General features: G+C 47.1%; 1 protein-coding gene across 2 annotated transcripts in view; it reads right to left on the minus strand.

The window, feature by feature from the left end:
• MMD2 (monocyte to macrophage differentiation associated 2) overlaps positions 1 to 19,443 on the minus strand; it is a 341,543-nt gene that overhangs the window by 38,954 nt on the left and 283,146 nt on the right. For both annotated transcript variants that reach the window (XM_078665015.1, XM_078665014.1), the window contains 2 exons: positions 5,360 to 5,461; positions 2,204 to 2,273 (listed from right to left, as the gene is read on the minus strand). In XM_078665015.1, coding sequence (XP_078521141.1) covers positions 2,204 to 2,273; positions 5,360 to 5,461 — 172 coding nt within the window. The remainder of the gene's footprint in view (positions 1 to 2,203; positions 2,274 to 5,359; positions 5,462 to 19,443) is intronic.

A 19,443-nucleotide genomic window follows, 5' to 3' on the forward strand; every position in this document is an offset into this window, starting at 1 on the left:
GAATAATGACTACATAGTGCACGCCAGAAACGAAATTGTGACAGAAGCGTGAATGAAAATGTTGTCACCCAGTGCAATGGTAATCTTTCAATAGTTCAATCAATGTACCATGTCCGAAATGCTTCAATGGCGAAATTCAGCCCAAATGAGGTAACTCACAGCAGTGTTAACACTTCTGGTGCAGAGAAGAAGTGACAAGCGGAGCTGTAATGCCGAAACATTTAATTTTCAGGATAAAATCTATTATTTCTATTTCAAAATAATGCATTAAGAATACAGTTCATTTAAAAAATACCACATCTAAATCATTCGTTATACCAACAATTACAGATATAATTCTACCAAACTGAAATCCTACTTTCACCATTGAGGTTTATAAATAGGCTGCAGCTTGAATTGCCCGGAAGGCGGGTGCCGGCTCAATGCCGGGACAGATTCGGGGGCGTTCCCGGCTTTTGGCTGACGTCGCGTGACGTCGGCAAAAGCCAAAGAATCTCGGGAACGCCCCCGAATCTGGTCCGGCATTGACGGACAGGCCCCTCGTCCAATGGCTAGCCTCCATTTATGGAGCTAGCCAATCGGAGGAGGGGGCGTATCCCGACCCACACACACAACTCAAGAGGTTTTTTTGGCACATGCGCAAAGCGCATGGCCAGTCAAAACCTAAAAAGGAGGTTTGCGATTCTCAAAATGCAATTTTTAGCTTTTAGATTTGCAAAACATTTTGTGAATCCTATATATTCCTTAATTGCGACTCGCAAATTGCGAATCGCTATTAAGGAATACCTTCCCATTCATTCCTAAGGGCCTTGAGGCCCATAGGAATGAATGGGAAGACATTCACAATTTGTGATTACCAAATTGGTAATTGCAATTTGCTAATGCAGTTTCAAGGGTGCAAGGGTGCCAAAAGGACACCGTGTTGCACCGCTGAAATATGCATGTGTGGATATGTTGCGCACATACACGCCATATGGCACTTTCAGATTGTTGAATGTTTTGCGACAGGAATGCAGTTGCAAAACATTCATACTTTACCAACTTTGTGGTGGTAAACCATTTGCAATCAGGATAGGGTCCTCAAGGGACCTCTTCTCCTTTGTGTATGTGGGCGCCAACCGTTTTTTGAAGCAGGCAGTAGTTTCACAGACCACTGCCTACTCTTAAGAAATTAAAAGAAAACTTTTCATTTTTCTTTTTTAAATGCATCCCATATTCCTTTAACCCCTTCCATGCGTCGGACGGCCGGCGGCCGTCCGACGTCACGGTGGGCGTGTGCGGAGGACGGCCGGGGGCCGTCCGAACCACGCCCACGCCATAAATCACCCGCACCGCGGCGGAATTTTCGCCGCGGTCAAGGGGTTAAGGAAAACTGCTGCATTTCAAAATAAACAACTGGTTTATTTAAAAATCAGTCACAGACATGGTGGTCTGCTGACCCCAGCAGGCCACCATTCCTGTGAGTGCCAGCCATTCCCACCATGAATATTAATGAGGTAGATCCCTTGCTACCCATTGGGAATCTCAAAGAGTGTAAAACACACTGTTGGACATAGCTGTTTGCGATTTCCAAATAGCAAATCGCTAAAAGTTGCCATTAGGAAATCACAAAAGGAAGCCTATGTACATCTGACCCTTAGTGAAATATGTATAAGTGAAACATTTTGGTGGAGCGTGTATATATTATGGTCACAGGGTAGTGTTATGTTTTCTGTTTGTATATTTTGCAAATGTGGTCTCACCATTGTTTTGAAGAAAATTAAATAAAAAAGCAGATGTATATCAACTATAAATAGGAGCAGAAAACCACAAGAAATTATTCATAATGAATTGCCGACTGAGCATTGGACATAGCCAATCAACTACAGACGCCACATGGAACTCTGCCCCCCATAACAACAAACAGAAGTGGTTAATGAATGATGCTCGGATATGTCTGTAAAGGAAGTATGTTGTCACCTATTAAAGCTTTGAAATAAATAACAAAATAAGCAAATAAACACATTATTTAATAAATAATTCACATTTAAAATATGCAGGAGAAAGAATAACTTTGTTATGCAACTTTTGCTAATAACAATTCAAAACATTTCAACCGGAAGTTGTTGGTATTGCCCTTACCCACTCCTCCAACACTCTCCCTTCTCAATCGTCCACTGCTTCCTTACCACAGCTTTTGCTCTGCTTGGCACATTTTACTTACCATAGAAAAGACCACAAGTGCCGGAGAAAATCCCATGACAATGTAACAGAGAAGCTCCACCATCTTGTACCTGGGACAGAGAAAGAGGCGAATATAAAGGTCAGATAGTGTAGTGCCATACTGTTCCATCATGGCGCCCACACACGTTTCTTACTAAAAGAGAATGCAGCTTCGCAGCTGAACACTCCAATCTGGGATCAGTCCAGACTTTACAGGCATTAATCATTTTTCAGAGCATGTATTTTACTAAGTGGTGCAAAACTGGCACATGCACAATATCATTAATTTTCTTTCTGTCAACCACAGAGGCTCAAGGACATTACCTCCTCCCCAGACCTTCCCATTACAGTCCTTACACACATGAGCGATAGCTCCTCCACGCAGATATCCCAAGCGGAAACTCCCCTGCTCCCATCCCTACCCTCCAGGCCATGCCCACATACTGTGGCACATGACCTCTGACCTTAACTTCTAACATCCTGTGCCATAATGCACAATAAACCGAAACAGGGAGGCATGGGAACCAGGACCATGAGGGGGAGGTCTAAGACTCGGAGTAATGAATATTACCGGGAAGTAACCGATCATCATTGTGGTGTCTAGGATTGTGCAGTGTCAACCCTAGATGCAGGGCCAAACCCATAGAAGTATTTTCTTTCTAAGAGGTGACAGACCAGCAGCAGGTAGGTGAGTTAGAAACTCAAAAACAGTGCACACTTTCGGGGAGCTGTGTGGTGGGGAAAGGTAAAGAGGAAATAAGAGGCAGAGACGAACAAATGAGAGGAAGGGAGGCAAAAGGGAAGCAGCAGGGAAGTACAATGGTCTGGGGTGTGTTCGACAGACTACATTGTGATGTCCCATGATAGGTAACAGTGGGCCAAGAAGGTCAGACACTCTTTTTCTATAAAAAGTAGGGCATCATCAAAACAAGTTACGGCAGTACTTGCGTTATCCTACAGATGGCGCATTAAGCCAGTAATTGAAGCTCGGCATTGCACATGGTGGGAACATATGTTCACCGAGAATAAACATCTGGACAGGTCTTTTATATTCAAATGGACCGTTTACTTTACTCCCGTTCGCATCATTCTTTTCGGCACATTGCATACAATATGTAAGCAGTGCTATACACAAACGGCTAAAGAACTTCCCTTAAAGTGGTGTCAATATTTAGATCTCGAACCTAAAAAAAGAACTATGAAAAATGTCATTTAACGGTACCAAACGTGGCCTTTACTTCCCTTCTGCTAACGTGCTGCACATGAACGCACAGGATGACATCTTAAATTAGATTGTAAATGGCATCAATGATGACGTCATGCCATAAAATCATTGCTGACCAATCAGGTCCCAGCTGACCACGCCTCCTGTGAAGATGGGACACGGACTCATTTAAAATGCCCACTCTCCTGCAAAAATAGTCACTTATTGTTTATTTTTTACGGAGTTTTACCTAGCGCGAACTTGACCCGAAGATATCAGAGCCTTTACAAAAGCACCAGTTGCGTTAAAGACAGACGCCTTCATTATGTTAGGCAGGGACATCTTAAGGATTTTGAGGGCCCTGAGCCAAACATATTTTGAGGGCTGTCTTTGTCTGTTTATGATCCAATTTCAGCTCTTTCATGCCCTCTTTGGCCAGGTCACTGACATTGCACTGGCACACTCATCCAAATTATAAACGCGTTTACATCTCAAATTTAGGGATAATGACATGTGTTTTCAATATTGTAACACAGAAACAGCTCACTAATATTACTGAATATAATCTCTGTGACACTCTCCCATTTCTCATATAGGAGGTTCTGTTTTTATCTAAAAGAAACTTTTTATATTATTGTTCCATGAAACAAACACATTTCTCTGCACAATGTCTGTAATAGACTCACACACATTCCCCACATTAAAAAAGAAATGAAAGGAAAACTGTATTTAAAACAATCTGTTTAAGAATTATTTGTGGTCATCAGGGCAAGCCTCTCGGCAGAACAGACCAGGCTCTATCAGGTGGCCCCCTGAAAGCCTGGGGCCCTGGGCCAGAGCCCACGTTGCCCATGCCTTAAAACGTTTCTGATGTTAGGCACGCAAGATCAAGATATTTGAGCAGAATCACAGGATGTTGAGCGCCCCTGCCAAGAATCGAACTGGGTTCCCCAGCTTCGAGGTCGACAGCTCTAGCTGTTAGGCCACATCCTCTCCCACTTATGCTTTTGCTCACCAGCACATTGGGCCATGGACCAACCTATTCCTTCACCCACTCCCTCTCACACACACCAAGTTGCAAGGTGCATGTTGTGTGTGGTTGTGCCTTGCATACAGGAAAAACATTATACCCATCACCTTTATACGCTGTGCACACTGCATGGCACTGAGCAAATCCCTGTATGAAGTATTTGTGTACACCTTGCCATATTCTGTTTGCAGCATTTACACAGCATAGCCCGAGGGCATGACCTTTGTGCGGTGCTTAAGTTGTAAAAAAAAAATACCCGCCAAGGCTCTCATCAGGAGGCCACTGCAGCTTCCACCACACATTGCACTGCTATGCTGCCATTCATAGTAACAACACAACTACTAACAACTACACTTTTACAAGTGTGACAATTCACACAATTTCAGGTCCCCAAAGAATGGCTTGGGCGGCAGGCAATAGTCATTTCTGATGAATATAGCATTATTAATTAACTGTTGTTGTGGTCATCTATAAATTATCTAGACAGCGCCACCTTGTGGCAGGTCGTCCCAAGCGCCAGTGCTGACAATTAAGTGCTGATGCTGAGCACCAGACACCACCATCTCAAATTAAGCACTGCCTTTGAGTGATGCCTGGTGCTCACTTCATCCTTGCACAGACTGTAACTATGCCAGAACTGTAGTGAACACAGCGCATGGCCTACACAGTATCAAGTATATCAATAAAAAACACTATTGAATTTCAGAACAAACTTTAAGGAGTGCCCCGGCTCTCTCACATGCTGATGCACTGCTCATATCCTGACACATGACATTACAGATGACATCATAAATGTCAATGGTAACGCACAGCATCTGTATTATCAGAAGCTGCGGAAAAGCTAAAATATGTCCGAGGGTCAAGGGGGGCTGGAATGCATTGATCTTGAACACATAAGGTTACATGAATTATGAAAAGCTTACCTCTCATGGAAGAAAAACACATAAATCGTTCCAAATGATGCCATGAACCAAATGAGCCAGCGCATGTGGGAAGCCCAGGGGCCCAGCTCACGCAGAGTCAACCTAAGAAGAGCACAGCAGTGTGTGTGATAAAGATAAGTCTTTGCCAAGCAAGTCACATGAACACAACCACAGAGTCATTCCATTCAAAAGGAGCAATACTCTAGAAACAATAGAGGCTACATGGTCAGTAACCATGTAATATGGTCCTATTTGTTCATGGTTCTGACATAATCATCAAAATTATTATTTTTTAAACACAGACATATATGGGTGTGTGTGTACACTTAAACACGCACACAACATACATATATATAATTTTTTTAAGTTGAATGAATCTCTATGATGCTAATCCTATCCTTAAAAACTGGACTAGATAAACATCCATTCAATGTGAGCAGATTCAATGTCTAGGGTGTTGTAGGGTGCTCCATATAAAGGAGCTGCTCTCGACGGCCCGATTCACAGAACTAACTTAAGACAAAATCCTAAACTTACTACTTTTGGTATTCACAGAAGGCATTTAGTAGTCTTAAATTATGATTTTGTCTTAAATTAGGATTTTGTCTTAAATTATGATTTTGTCCTAAATTATGATTTTGTCTTAAATTATGATTTTGTCTTAAATTATGATTTTGTCCTAAATTAGGATGTTGTCCTAAATTAGGATTTTGTCTTAAATTATGATTTTGTTTTAAATTAGGATTTTGTCCTAAATTAGGACTTTGTCCTAAATTAGGACTTTGTCTTAAATTAGGATTGTGTCTTAAATTAGGATTTTGTCCTAAAATAGGATTTTGTCCTAAATTAGGATTTTGTCCTAAATTAGGATTTTGTCTTAAGTTAGGATTTTGTCTTAAATTAAACATAAGTTTAATTTAAGATTGTCTTAAATTTAATTTAAGACAAAATCCTAATTTAAGACAAAATCCTACCTTAGGACAAAATCCTAATTTAAAACAAAATCCTAACTTGGGACAGCATCGTAATTTAAGACAACATCCTTATTTAAGACAAAATCCTAATTTAGGACAAAATCCTAATTTAAGGCAAAATCCAAATTTAAGACAAAATCCTAATTTAAGACTACTAAATGCCTTGTGTGAATATAAAAAGTAGTAAGTTTAGGATTTTGTCGTAAGTTAGTTCTGTGAATCGGCCCCAGAGTTCCCTGCTTCCTTATTTGCATAATGTATGCAGCACTCTAAACCTTAATGGGTATTGTCTTTACTTATAATGAGTGCTCTCTTGTGTCTGAACAAAGCTATATTTCTCTAATGACCTCTAAATAAAGTGAAACACATTTGTTAGGGGTTGATTTTAATTATTCCAGGTTGGCTTGGGTGGTATTTTACGATACAAACCTGTAAAACAGTGCCTGGAATGGTAAAAGGCTTTTGTCATTTGGTAAAAGGCTTTGTCAATTTTTAGCTTGGCATGGATGGCTCTGTACTGATCCCATGCTTTAAAGCTATGCAAGGAAAACAGACTTTGAGATGAGCAGCTTCAGAGTGTAAGTGTATTGCAAGGTGCTCTACATGAAGGAGCCGCTGTCTACCTAAACCTTGGAACTACCCAGAGTTCCCTGCTTCATTTGTTGCATAGGTTATGCATCACTTTAAGCCTGAAGGGGTATTGTCTTGACTTATACTGAATGCTCTCTTGTGTCTGTCCAAAGCTATCCATTTGATGAGCATTAACTAGAGCTAAATACATTTTAGTTGGCTTGGACAATATTTTCCAACCCAAACATGCAATCCTGTGCCTGGAGTGGTAAAAGGCTTTTGATTTCTTTCAGTTTGGCATGGATGGCACTAGCTAATCCTATTCTTAATGACTGTGCTGTAAAAATGACAAAAGGCTTTGTCACTTTCTTACTGGGCATGGATGGCCCTGTGTCAATCCTATGCTTAAAAACGTTTGATAGCAAAACAGACATTTGAGGTGAGTAGATTCAGAGTGTCTGTCTGTTGTAGTGTGCTCCATATAAAGAACTTACTCTCCACTTAAAGTTAGGAACTACCCTGAGTTCAATGCTTCCTTTTTTGTCTAATTTATGCGGCACTCTAAGCTTGAAATGGTATTGTCTGGACTTATAATGGGTCATCGCTTGTGTCTGGACAAAGATATGCTTCTCTGATGAACTCTAACTAGAGTGAAGCACATGTTAGTGGTTGCCTTTATTCATTCCATGTTGGCTTGGATGGCATTTTCAAATCCAAAGCTGTAAAACTGAGCCTAGAGTGGTAAAAGGCTTTTACCATTTTTCAGGGTAGTGTGGATGGGACCAGCTAATGGTTAAATACTTTACAGTAAAAATGGCAAAAGTTTTTGTGTCTCTCCTGCTCGGCTTGGATGACATTGTGCTAATCCTATGCTTAAAAATCTGCTTAGAAAATCAGATGTATGTGTTGGGCAGATTCATAGTGTTTGTGGAGTTACAGGGTGCTCTATATAGGGGCTGCTCCATTTTTCAATCTTTATATCTATCTATCTATATATCTACATATATATAGATATATATAAAACCTAGTGGCGGTCATCATTAGGTAGGTAAACTTGGCTCTGCTTTTCCATGGACAAAGAGTTTTCTGGTTTCATAATAAAGTTGGCACTGTTTGATGAATCTTCATGAAACTTTCCCCCCAAAAATGTTTATACACCTCAGCTTCTTCCTAAAGGTTTTAGAGTGATCTGTCAGGCGGGCCTGAGAAACAAAAGGGGGTCCCAAAACGCAAAATCCCCATGCATTTCCCATAAACTTCTTTTAGACAAGTTGCAGCAAAAACGGCTGAACAGAATTATACCAAATTTGTCAGGAAGCTACATTTTGGTCTGCAGATAGTTTTTTTTTATTTGTTGTAAATCCGTTCAGTAGTTTTTGAGATATTAAGGGTGAAATAAAAAATTGTATATTCTAGCAGTTGGGCTTGTGAGAGTCTCCGAGACTCTTGCAAGAGCGCCAGTTTAAAAATACAGCATTCTGATTGGTCCAGGGAACTTTATTTATGTGGGACATCTCGCTCCTGCGGGAGTCAGACTCCCGCGAGAGCGAGCACACTGATTGGCTGCCAGCAACATGAGAAAAGGTTTGCTGCCAGCCATTACAGGATTCTGGGACTTAGCCCCCTGTCCAGAAGTTCTTCCCCTTCAAAAAAAAGATATATTGGGGCAGAGTAGGGTTACCCTGACCCCTGAGCCTCTTTTGGAGGAACCAGAAGGAACCCCTCCAGGGCCAAAAAAGAAAACAAAATGGCATAAAATGCCATAATCCCTCAAGGCTCTTGATGGATCAAAACAAATTGTGTCTGGGCTGCATTTATTCCTTATAAGTCCTGGAGAGCCTTTCCCTGGGGCTGTGTTCATAAAGGGTAGGGGGACTGCACGGTCACCCCTCTCCAAGCCTCCAGAGGCCCCAGTAAGCCCACCCCTGGGGCCAAAAACTCTTTGTATGGAGAGGGAGGCCTGATATTAATTTATATGGGGAGGGGGTGGTGTTGCCTCCGTCCCTGAGCTTCATAAGACCTTGGAGAGCCCACCTCTGGGGCCAAACTGTAACTAAAAGTGGTGAAATGGTGAAAGGGCCCGTGGCCCCCCTTCCAGAGTCTGAAAAGGCCATGAGGAGCCCACCCCGGGGCTGATTCCTTTAAGGTAAGGGGGCTGGGTGCCCCCCCCCTTCCTGAGCCATTAATGGCCCTGGTGACCCCACCCAACAGGGCTGACTTACAGGCTATGTCCTAGGGTGCCCACCCCCGGGACATAGCGGTTTCCCTGCCCGCAGCTGCACAGGCAGGAAAACCTGTGTTTACTCTCGCTTGGTGGGAGCAAACACTAGGTCTGCTCCCGACTGGTGGGAGGTTCACAAATGCTCCTGTAGATCTGTTTCCCTGCCCGCAGGGAAACAGATTGCAATTTTTCTCTCCCCGGCGGGAAGCAGCATTATTAAGTGCTCCCTGTAGGTGGGAGCATGCAGGCTAGCAACAGTGTGGTGGGTGCCCTATGTGAACATTAGGGCACTCACCTTTAAGGTGCCGAACACCAGGGGATGGGGTCCACAAGGTCAAAATTAGCCCAGGTGGGGGGTTGCATGCCCCACTACCCTTCACAATTACGCTGGGCCCAGGGAGGGGGGCGTGCCTTCTTCCCCCTTGAACATGCTGCTGGACCTCGGGGCATGGAGTCCCCAGGATCAAAATTGGGCCAGGAAGCGGGACTGTGTGCCCCCCTGTTAAAATCTGGATTGTGGCGTAAACATTATCGGCGCCATCTTGTCCCTTTCAGATCCATACGTGCGCGTAAGCAGCAACCATTTTGATTGCCATGCTCTCTCTCTCCCTCACTCCCCAGCCTCGCAAGCATCCCCGACAACCCCCGGTCTCTCCTGCTTGGGTCATAAACGCAACTCCAGCGCGACCCTGCCTCCGAGCCACATCCCGTGCTGAACCCCCTCACTCTTTCATCTCATTCATAGAAAAGACCCTTTTTTGATAACCTCTTCCTCCCTGCCCGATTGTCCGGCCTGACCCCAGGCCATCACTTAGCTCAGCAGATGCAGTTTATTGCCCCCTACAGTAGGACCTCGCCCCACATCAAAGGAGCGGGGATTAATCAATGCCTTCACCCCCCTAGATCCGACCGATCGCCCACATCCCTGTTCCCAGCGGAATGTCCAGCTGCGCGATAGCCATCATGCTGTGATTTGGGTGGGGACCTCTACTGTAGATATGTGTGAGAACGGGCCTGAACCGGGGATTCCAAAGATGCCTTTGTGAACTTCAAAGCAATACCACGGATGTCATAAATGTAATAAAGCCATAAACCTGTGTATAAGAGGCCAGGCCTCAGAGATGCGGTTAGAGCACCTCGAGAAGATACCCTGTTGTCTGATTTGACGTGTTCTGCTCCGTCGGAATAAAACTTCTGTTTCCTGCCTTCCAGTCTCCAGCGCCTGCCTCTTTATTTGGTAACCGAGAGTTGGGTGAGAGGCGGCTAACGCCGGGCAAACCTTGAGAAGGGGTAATCGACCTGATCTGCCTGACCCTTGTTCCTCAATTGGCATCCCAAACGTGGGGCCCATCAGCGACACGTGGATCCAGTGGGAGAGGTCCTGACGACGGAGTGAACGACTGCAACGATCCGGAAGTGCACCTGCCCGATAGACCCTCGTCTGGCAGCCGATCATCCGAACTTCACCAGTTCCGAACAGACCTCTCTCGAGTAATCTACGGTCCTGACTGGGAACCATCAGGAGTGCCACGACAGAAGATAGAGGACGATCGGGCGCTGGAATCGGAAGACAGGAAACTGTCCATACGGTCCGGGTAAGGTCGTGTAACACGACAAACTGTGAAATATTTGATTGATCGATTGGAAAATACTAGTATTACTCTCCGAATTGTTGGTTCTCTTGGAGATTCTCTGTCTGCAAACGGAGAGAAATAGAAAGTATTCTCTCTTCCTTTGCAGGTAGTGAAGGGTAGGTAACGCAGGCTTTTGCCCCCGTTGTAATCCGTCGTGCCTATTTTTCTCCCCCACTGATTGATTGTTTGCCCGAACATTGTTTGTTCGAGGATTGTTTTCTCGAGAATTCTCTGTCTACAAACGGGGAAGGATAAAAGTATTCTGTCCTCCTTTGCAGATAGTGAAGAATAGGTAACGCAGGCCTTTGCCCCCGTTGTAACCCGTCGTGCCTATTTCTTTCTCGCCACTGATTGTTTGATTGAACGGACATTAATTGTTCGACATTTAGTTCTTTGGAGGTATTTTCTGCTGACAAATAACGTGGAATAGAGATATTCCGTCTAGTCTTTGTAAGAAGTGAAAGGATAGGTAGTGCAGACTTTTGTCCCCATTGTAACCCGTCATGCCTATCTTCTCCCCATTGTCCAGTAGTTGGTTCAGCCCGGACCGCTTATTAAAGGTGGATCATCCAGCTCCTCTGGAAGGCACCCCTAATAAGGATATGTTTTTAAAGTATGGACAAGTAGCCGTAGCTTATAGTAAGTTATGGCATAAATATACTAAAAAGGATCAGGAAAGTCAGTGGCCACTGATAGGATCCTTCGATGACGCAAAAATAAGCGTGCTGGAAACAGCCCTTTGTAACAATAAAACAACGCCCACTATGCTTGATAGTTTCGGCATGTGGCGCAAGGAGACGGAACAACGAAAGAAAAGAAACTAAGTCAGACTAGAGAAAGAATTGCGAAAAGCGGCTCATTTAGCTGCGAGCAAGTTGAAAGAAGAGATAAAGGAAAGAGAGGGAGCTAGACTGAAGCAAGAATCCGAGACATCGAGCCAATGTCCCGTTAGAACACCCTCTACGCTTTACCCTGAGCGACCTTCGAAGCAGCGAACGGACGATGATCTACTGCTAGGTCCCCCGATCATCTACATGCCCCCTCCATACGCCCCTTCCCAACCTCTAGTGCAACGCACGCAACCCCCTAGCACAGATGACAGCAGTGCCAGAGCCTCGGTCCTCACGGCCTCCGCGCCGGCCGAGCCCCTTGTACTCAGCGCAGCGCAAGCAGCAACATTAGATGAGCCCGAAACTAAGAAGAAAGACTCTGCTAGGCTCCATCGATTGAATAAGGATGAACGAGCAGGGATTGATAAGATCGCAAAGACGCTAGTAGAACGGAAGGAAAGCGAAGATTACGTGACAGATATATGCAATACATATGCTGATAACCACAAACGACACTTTGTGGCACGTTTCTGTTACCACACCCTTAACGCCTATGAAGACCGGTATCGTAACAAAGGTCCTGAAAGCCTAACGACTCTGTATAGAAAAGTCGACATTGGAGAACAGGGCGAGGGTGATGTGACGGACCTCTTCTCGCGCACGCTTGAAGTCTTCCGCCACCTCACTGAGCAGAGATTAGAGGCCGACACCACGACCCCAGCAGCAACTGAGCCTCAAACCGAGAGAACTGATACCATGATGCCAATAAGAGAAGCGGCACCTTATTGGGTCCCCTCACGAGGACAGGGAACACACGACGATATTAACCACCAAGATGCGAAAGGGAGGGTAGTGTACAACTGGGTCTACCAACCCTGGGATCGGCAAGACATCCTGACTTTCCGAAAGTCCTTGCCCGATCTACGAAAGAACCCCACTGCCTTCTACACAGAATTAGATACCGCCTTGGGTTCGACGATTATGATCCTAGCGGACATCGACTTGTTTTTCTGGCTATGTCTGCCAGCTGATGTGTGGAAGCAAATCCGGAAAGTCGACCACCTTGAGCTGTTCGGACATACCTGGTCACAACTCGATGGCATAGACAAACAGCGAGAGCCCGGACAGAAACCCTTGAAATCGATTCTAGACCTACCAGACAAAATAGTACTAAAACTGAAAACCATAGTACCAGAAAAGAAGGTGGACTGGTCGGTAGTAACGGCCTGCTGCCAGAAACCACAGGAAGACGCCTCAGAATATTTCTCCCGGTTCGAAACGGTGTTCTCCGATTACAGCGGCCAGGACATGACCTCTGCGACCGGACATCACTTGTTCGTCCAGAACTTTGTAAAAGGCCTGACACCAGAAGTCTCGCTAAAACTGCAGAGCAGTGAAAGTAGTTGGGCTGCCTCCAAACCCGCGGCTATCCTTCAGATGGCTCAATACTACGAATGGCAAAAGAACGAGAACGATAGGGCGACTGAGAAAAAGAAAAAGGATTTGAAAGAACGAGTGATGATTGCTCAATTGCAAGGAGTGACGACAGGAAGGGAACAGTATAGAGGAAACTACCAGTCGAACGCTCATAGAAATCCACCCCCCAGAGACCGCACACCCGCACCCGGCGCTCCACGAACAGACCTCGATGAGAACCAGTGTGCGTTTTGCAAAGGATATGGGCATTGGAAGTCCCAGTGCCCGGTCCTGCTAGAAATGTGCAAAAATAGGGACGCAAAAGACATAGCGGGTGGGCCGAAAAATAAAGGACAGGGACGAGGGCACACAAACGACGCCAGAAATGACAGATCAGGCAGACCGAACACTTTTGACCACCCCCGACAGAACCAATGCCAGCAGACTGACTGTGACGATGCCCGCGACTTCGCATAGGACTGCCTAGGGCAAGGGAGGGATCCAGTCGAGCTCTATGTTGACCAGCAAGGTCCTTACGTCACCGCTAAGGTCCTAGGTACGAAGTCTCCATTTCTGGTAGACACTGGCGCGACACGTAGTGCGTTATCTAAACGACTGATTCCAAGGGCACCCTTGTCTGGCTCACGCATAACATCAATAGGCTTTGATGGAACGCCCTCCACTAACCCCTTATCCGCACCGGTCTCCTTCGACCTGGACAGTAACCCCACTGACACGACGTTTCTGCTTTCCTCCAACACCCCCGATGCCATTATGGGACTTGACTTACTGAAGCATTTCCGAGCTACCATCAGGTGTTCACAGGACGGAGTTCGAGTCATTCTGTACGACAACCCGACTTTGCTCAGACCTCATCCCGCACGACACATGTTCTCCATCTCTGACGCTGACGCATCCTTACTTGACTCTCTGCCTCTGTATCTGTGGGCTAAAACTGACGCTGATGTAGGACGAATGATGATCGACCCCGTGCACATAACTGTTCGCCAAGATGCGATACTCCCAAAACTTCCACAGTATCGGATATCACCCGAAGGTGAGAAGGCATTGGTAATGATAATCCAGTCCCTGGTAGAGGCAGGAGTGGTAGAGGAAGTAGTCAGCAATATTTGCAACAGCCCTATCCTACCCATTGTGAAGAAGCAGGGCGAGGGAGATGAGAAAGCGTACCGCTTCATCATCGACCTTCGAGAGGTCAACAAGGTAGTTGTACCTCAGTACCCCGTAGTCTCAGATATCGCCACCATTCTGACCCTGATTCCTTCCACCGCCACCACCTTCACTGTAATAGACCTCAAGAACGCTTTCTTCTCCATCCCCATCCACCCAGACAGCCGCTACCTTTTCGGCTTCACGTTAAAATCCCGCTCATATAGATTCTGTAGAGCTCCCCAAGGTTACACAAAAAGTCCCAGCATCTATAGCCAGGCCCTCAAGAGACAGCTGGACGCCGTTCAGCTACCGGAGGGAGTGGTGTTGATACAGTACGTCGATGACATCCTTTTGGCGGCCGACACCACTCCACTTGCAGTCACAGCCACCATCCAACTCTTGCACTTCCTTGCGGAAAATGGCCACAAGGTCTCCAAGAAGAAGTTGCAATTCTGCCAACCCCAGGTCACCTACCTAGGCCACCTCTTGTCCAAAGACGGGAGAAAGCTTACACCCGATCGAATTCAGGCCATTCTAGAAACCCCTGTCCCAAAGACCCAGAAACAAGTCCGCTCCCTGGTAGGCCTCACCTCCTTCTGCCGGCAGTGGTTGCCAAATTTCAGCCTCATTGTAAAGCCACTACTTTCCCTACTAGCCAAAGATGTCCCCTTCCCACTCCCTTGGACCCCCGAATGCCAATCTTCCTTCAAAGAACTTCGAGATGCCCTTTGTTCTGCACCAGTCCTAGGAACCCCTGATTACACCAAGCCCTTCTCTCTCTACACTCACGAAAGGGAGGGGTGCGCTTTGTCTGTCCTGACTCAAACTATTGGCCCCAAGCAACAACCATGTGCCTATTTCTCTGCCACCCTTGACCCCGTAGCGAGAGCCTTGCCTGCCTGCCTTCGAGCCGTAGCTGCCGCCGCTGTCTCTATCCGACAAAGTGAGGGGATCGTACTGTCGAATTCCCTCACGGTATTAGTGCCCCATGCTGTTGACACCCTCCTGAACCAGACTAAGACGCAACACCTGACTAGCGCCCGACTGACTGGATACGAACTGACTCTGCTTGCACCTCACATCACGCTGAAAAGATGCACCACACTGAACCCAGCCACCTTGCTGCCTCTGCCCGAAAACGACCCAAATGTCCCCCCCATACATGACTGTGTGACACTCACAGACGAACAGACTAGGAGTAGAGTTGACCTCCGAGACACCGCTTTCACAGACCCTGACGGAGAGCTATGGGTAGACGGCTCTTGCATCAAACTCTCCGACGGCACCACCTCAGCTGCCTATGCAGTAACGACAGCCCGAACAGTAATTGAGACAGCCCGCATCACACAACGATCCGCACAAGCGGCAGAACTGATTGCCCTCACACGAGCATGCATTATAGCGACAGGGACCACGGCAAACATTTACACGGACAGTCAGTACGCCTTCGGAGTGGTTCACCATTTTGGACTCTTGTGGAGAGAAAGGGGATTCCTGACGTCCCACGGCACGCCCATCCTCCACGGAGATCTAGTCTCCGCCCTGATTGAAGCAGTTCTCCTCCCCAAACAATTAGCCGTAATCAAATGCCAAGCACACAGAAAGGTGACGGACATCATAGGACAGGGAAACGCACTAGCCGACATCACTGCCCGAACCACAGCTGAGAATAGGACGACGACACGCATGTATGTGACCAGGTCACAAGCAGAAAAATGGACTGACGCTAGGGAAACGATTAGAGACATCCAGATGGCCAGCTCACCACACGAATTGACCGAATGGGCACAGGTGGGATTGAAAGATGATGAAGGTTGCTGGCGGACAAAAGACACAAACAAATGGTTGCTGCCTGACTCGTACCTGATCCCCATACTGACTATGGCACACTCCCCCGCACACATAGGATCTGCCCCCATGATCGAACTCATCTCCAGGGTCTGGCACAATGACAGAATTCCCGACTCAGCCAGACGCCTGGTCCAGCAATGCCTTATCTGCCTGCAACACAACCCTGGGAAAGGAACTGTGGTACCCCGGGGAGGGTTTGGGGTCCCCGACCATCCCTTTGACGTCCTCCAGATGGACTACATCCAACTAGAAAGATGCCAAAGCCTGAAGTATGTATTAGTCATTGTGTGTGCCTTCAGCAAATGGGTAGAAGCCTACCCTACCCGTGATAACACTGCCATGACCACTGCCAAGGTACTACTGAAGGAGTTTTTCCCTCGCTACGGCCTTTGTCGAATTCTATGGAGCGACAACGGCCCCCACTTCATAGCTGAAGTTATCCAACTAATCTTGAAAGGGTTGGGTGTAAAACAAAGGTTTCATGCAGTCTTTCACCCCCAATCTGCTGGCTTAGTTGAGCGACACAACGCCACACTGAAACTAAAACTGTCGAAGATAGTGGCCACCACAGGACTTAAATGGCCAGATGCCCTCCCACTGGCATTACTATCGATGCGCTCCACTCCCACTAAGCATCATTTGACCCCCTACGAGGTTGTATTTGGGCGACCGATGAACCTCTGGACTGCCCCTAAACCGACCTCCATTCACGACGTCCCGGATGTCCTACTGTCTGATTACTTGTGCAAATTGACTAAAACGTTGTCTGTCATTCATCAGCAGGTGCAGCAGGCCATCCCCGATGCTTCCAGGGGTCCGGGTCACGATATCCAACCGGGGGATTATGTGCTGATCCGAAATTTCCAACGGGCAAAGAGTCTGGAACCCCGGTGGACGGGCCCCTGGCAAGTACTGATCACCACCCGGACGGCTCTTCGAGTGGAGGGGAAACGACACTGGCTGCACGCACACCACTGTAAGAAGGTCTCCTCGACCCTGGCCACGACAGAAATCGTCAGCACCCAAGAAGAGCTCCTGAACAAAGACCGGCCATCACTGAACTGTTATCCTGATACCGAGGCACTCGAACATGCAAAATTCTCAGATCCCACTGTGCCATCCAGGGAAGGGTATTTCCTGCGTCGAAAGGAGGGAGCTTCGGCTAAGTAGACCACAGACTAAGTTGAATCTCTGAACGGTAGCCTAAACACAACCCAGGGTTACCCGGAGAGAAGCTAAACGAAGTCTGCGGTTCTGCCCACTACCGAGCACCTCGAAGATGATGGAAGCGCCAGATAAGAAGATGATGGAAGCGCCAGATAAGAAATTGACGGGAGCAACCGGAAATACCCACTATAGGAACCCAAAGACTGACAGTATGCATAAATCAAAGACAATTGCCCTTTTCATTTTCCTCCTCTTTTGCCTCCTCCTCATGACTTCCTTCTGGATCGTGGAAGAGAGTGCACCCGCTCATCAGATATTGCTGACCACTGCACAGCCAACCACTATGAAAGAGCATCACCTGATCTCCCTTTCGCCTCAGCTCCGAGAAAGGCGTAAGGAGTTCTGGAACAATTCCTTCGTGCAACTGTTGCACCAGCACAACCTTGCCGCCAACGCCACAAACTGCTGGATCTGCGGGTTACTTCCGCATGCCACCAGACACTCCATCCCTTTCATCCCTTCCCCTTTCTCAGTTCATGGCTCCTGCCTTGCCTGGTTGATCCTCTTGCAAGAGAGTTACAAGGACAACGCCACTTCTGGTCAAACAGTGTCACACTTCTACCATGGGTTCTGGCTGAACAAAACCGGGAGGACATCTGCTCCCTTTTGTCCTTTGACCTCTGGTTCCTCCTTCCATATGGACATCCCTGCCAAGGAACGAGTTGAAATGCAGGTGTTCCATAATCCAGCCAGACCCACCTTCTCCTACCTACGGAGATGAACTGCTGCCACTCTGACTGTGGCTCTGTCTGTTATCAATGTCACGGGCCTCGTGTGCCTCGAAGGCCTGGGAACGCAGCTGGTGGGTCGCAGTTCCTGCCACTTCACCAGAACATTGGACTCAATTGATCCCCCCTCCTTTGTTGCTTCTCCGAATATGTACTTTGTTTGTGGCACCAAAGCTTACACTTGGCTTCCAAAAAGTTGGGGGGGTACTTGCTACATCGCCTTCGTTCTCCCTCCAACGTACGTGGCCCCAGCAAACCATCACCGGCAGAAGCGCGCAAGAGACATTGAACAAGCCGACTCCACTGGATCACAGTTCCTGGATGCAGTGAAGGGACATGTTCCTCTGTGGGGCCCAATGGCAAACAGCCGCGCCATCCGACACCTGACCCAGGCAGTAGAAACGACCATGAACATCACGGCTGGCATCCTCACTAACAATACGGCCGAGCTTCAGGCAGTCCGCCTGGTGGCTCTTCAGAACCGCCTTGTTCTAGATGTGGTTCTAGCTGACCGTGGAGGAGCATGCCGCATCATTGGATCCAGCTGTTGCACCTACGTGCCAGATAACTCGCCCTCAGTTTACAAAGCAATCGAGCACCTCCACAGACTTTCCTCAGAGGTTCACCAGGAGCAAGAAGGATGGTCGCTTGGGAGCTGGTTTTGGGGTACTTTGAAGGACTGGGGATGGAGGTTGTTTACATTTATATTGATACCGGTCGTGGTACTGTGTGGGTGTTGCCTAGGTATTCAATGCTTGCCACCTTTGTGCTCACTCATCGCTAACTGCATGTGCCCAAAGACTCCGAATTTCGACACTGAACGTATGAACGCTTTATATGATATCGAAATACGTAATCTAATGGGGATAGACATAAATTGACAAGCTGGCTAGATATGTTGAAAAGGGAGGACTGTTAAAATCTGGATTGTGGCGTAAACATTATCGGCGCCGTCTTGTCCCTTTCAGATCCATACGTGCGCGTAAGCAGCAACCATTTTGATTGCCATGCTCTCTCTCTCCCTCACTCCCCAGCCTCGCAAGCATCCCGACAACCCCCGGTCTCTCCTGCTTGGGTCATAAACGCACCTCCAGCGCGACCCTGCCTCCGAGCCACATCCCGTACTGAACCCCCTCACTCTTTCATCTCATTCATAGAACAGACCCTTTTTTGATAACCTCTTCCTCCCTGCCCGATTGTCCGGCCTGACCCCAGGCCATCACTTAGCTCAGCAGATGCAGTTTATTGCCCCCTACAGTAGGACCTCGCCCCACATCAAAGGAGCGGGGATTAATCAATGCCTTCACCCCCCTAGATCCGACCGATCGCCCACATCCCTGTTCCCAGCGGAATGTCCAGCTGCGCGATAGCCATCATGCTGTGATTTGGGTGGGGACCTCTACTGTAGATATGTGTGAGAACGGGCCTGAACCGGGGATTCCAAAGATGCCTTTGTGAAC

Source organism: Lissotriton helveticus, chromosome 10 (assembly GCF_964261635.1).
Source record: "Lissotriton helveticus chromosome 10, aLisHel1.1, whole genome shotgun sequence".
Lineage (NCBI taxonomy): Eukaryota > Metazoa > Chordata > Amphibia > Caudata > Salamandridae > Lissotriton > Lissotriton helveticus.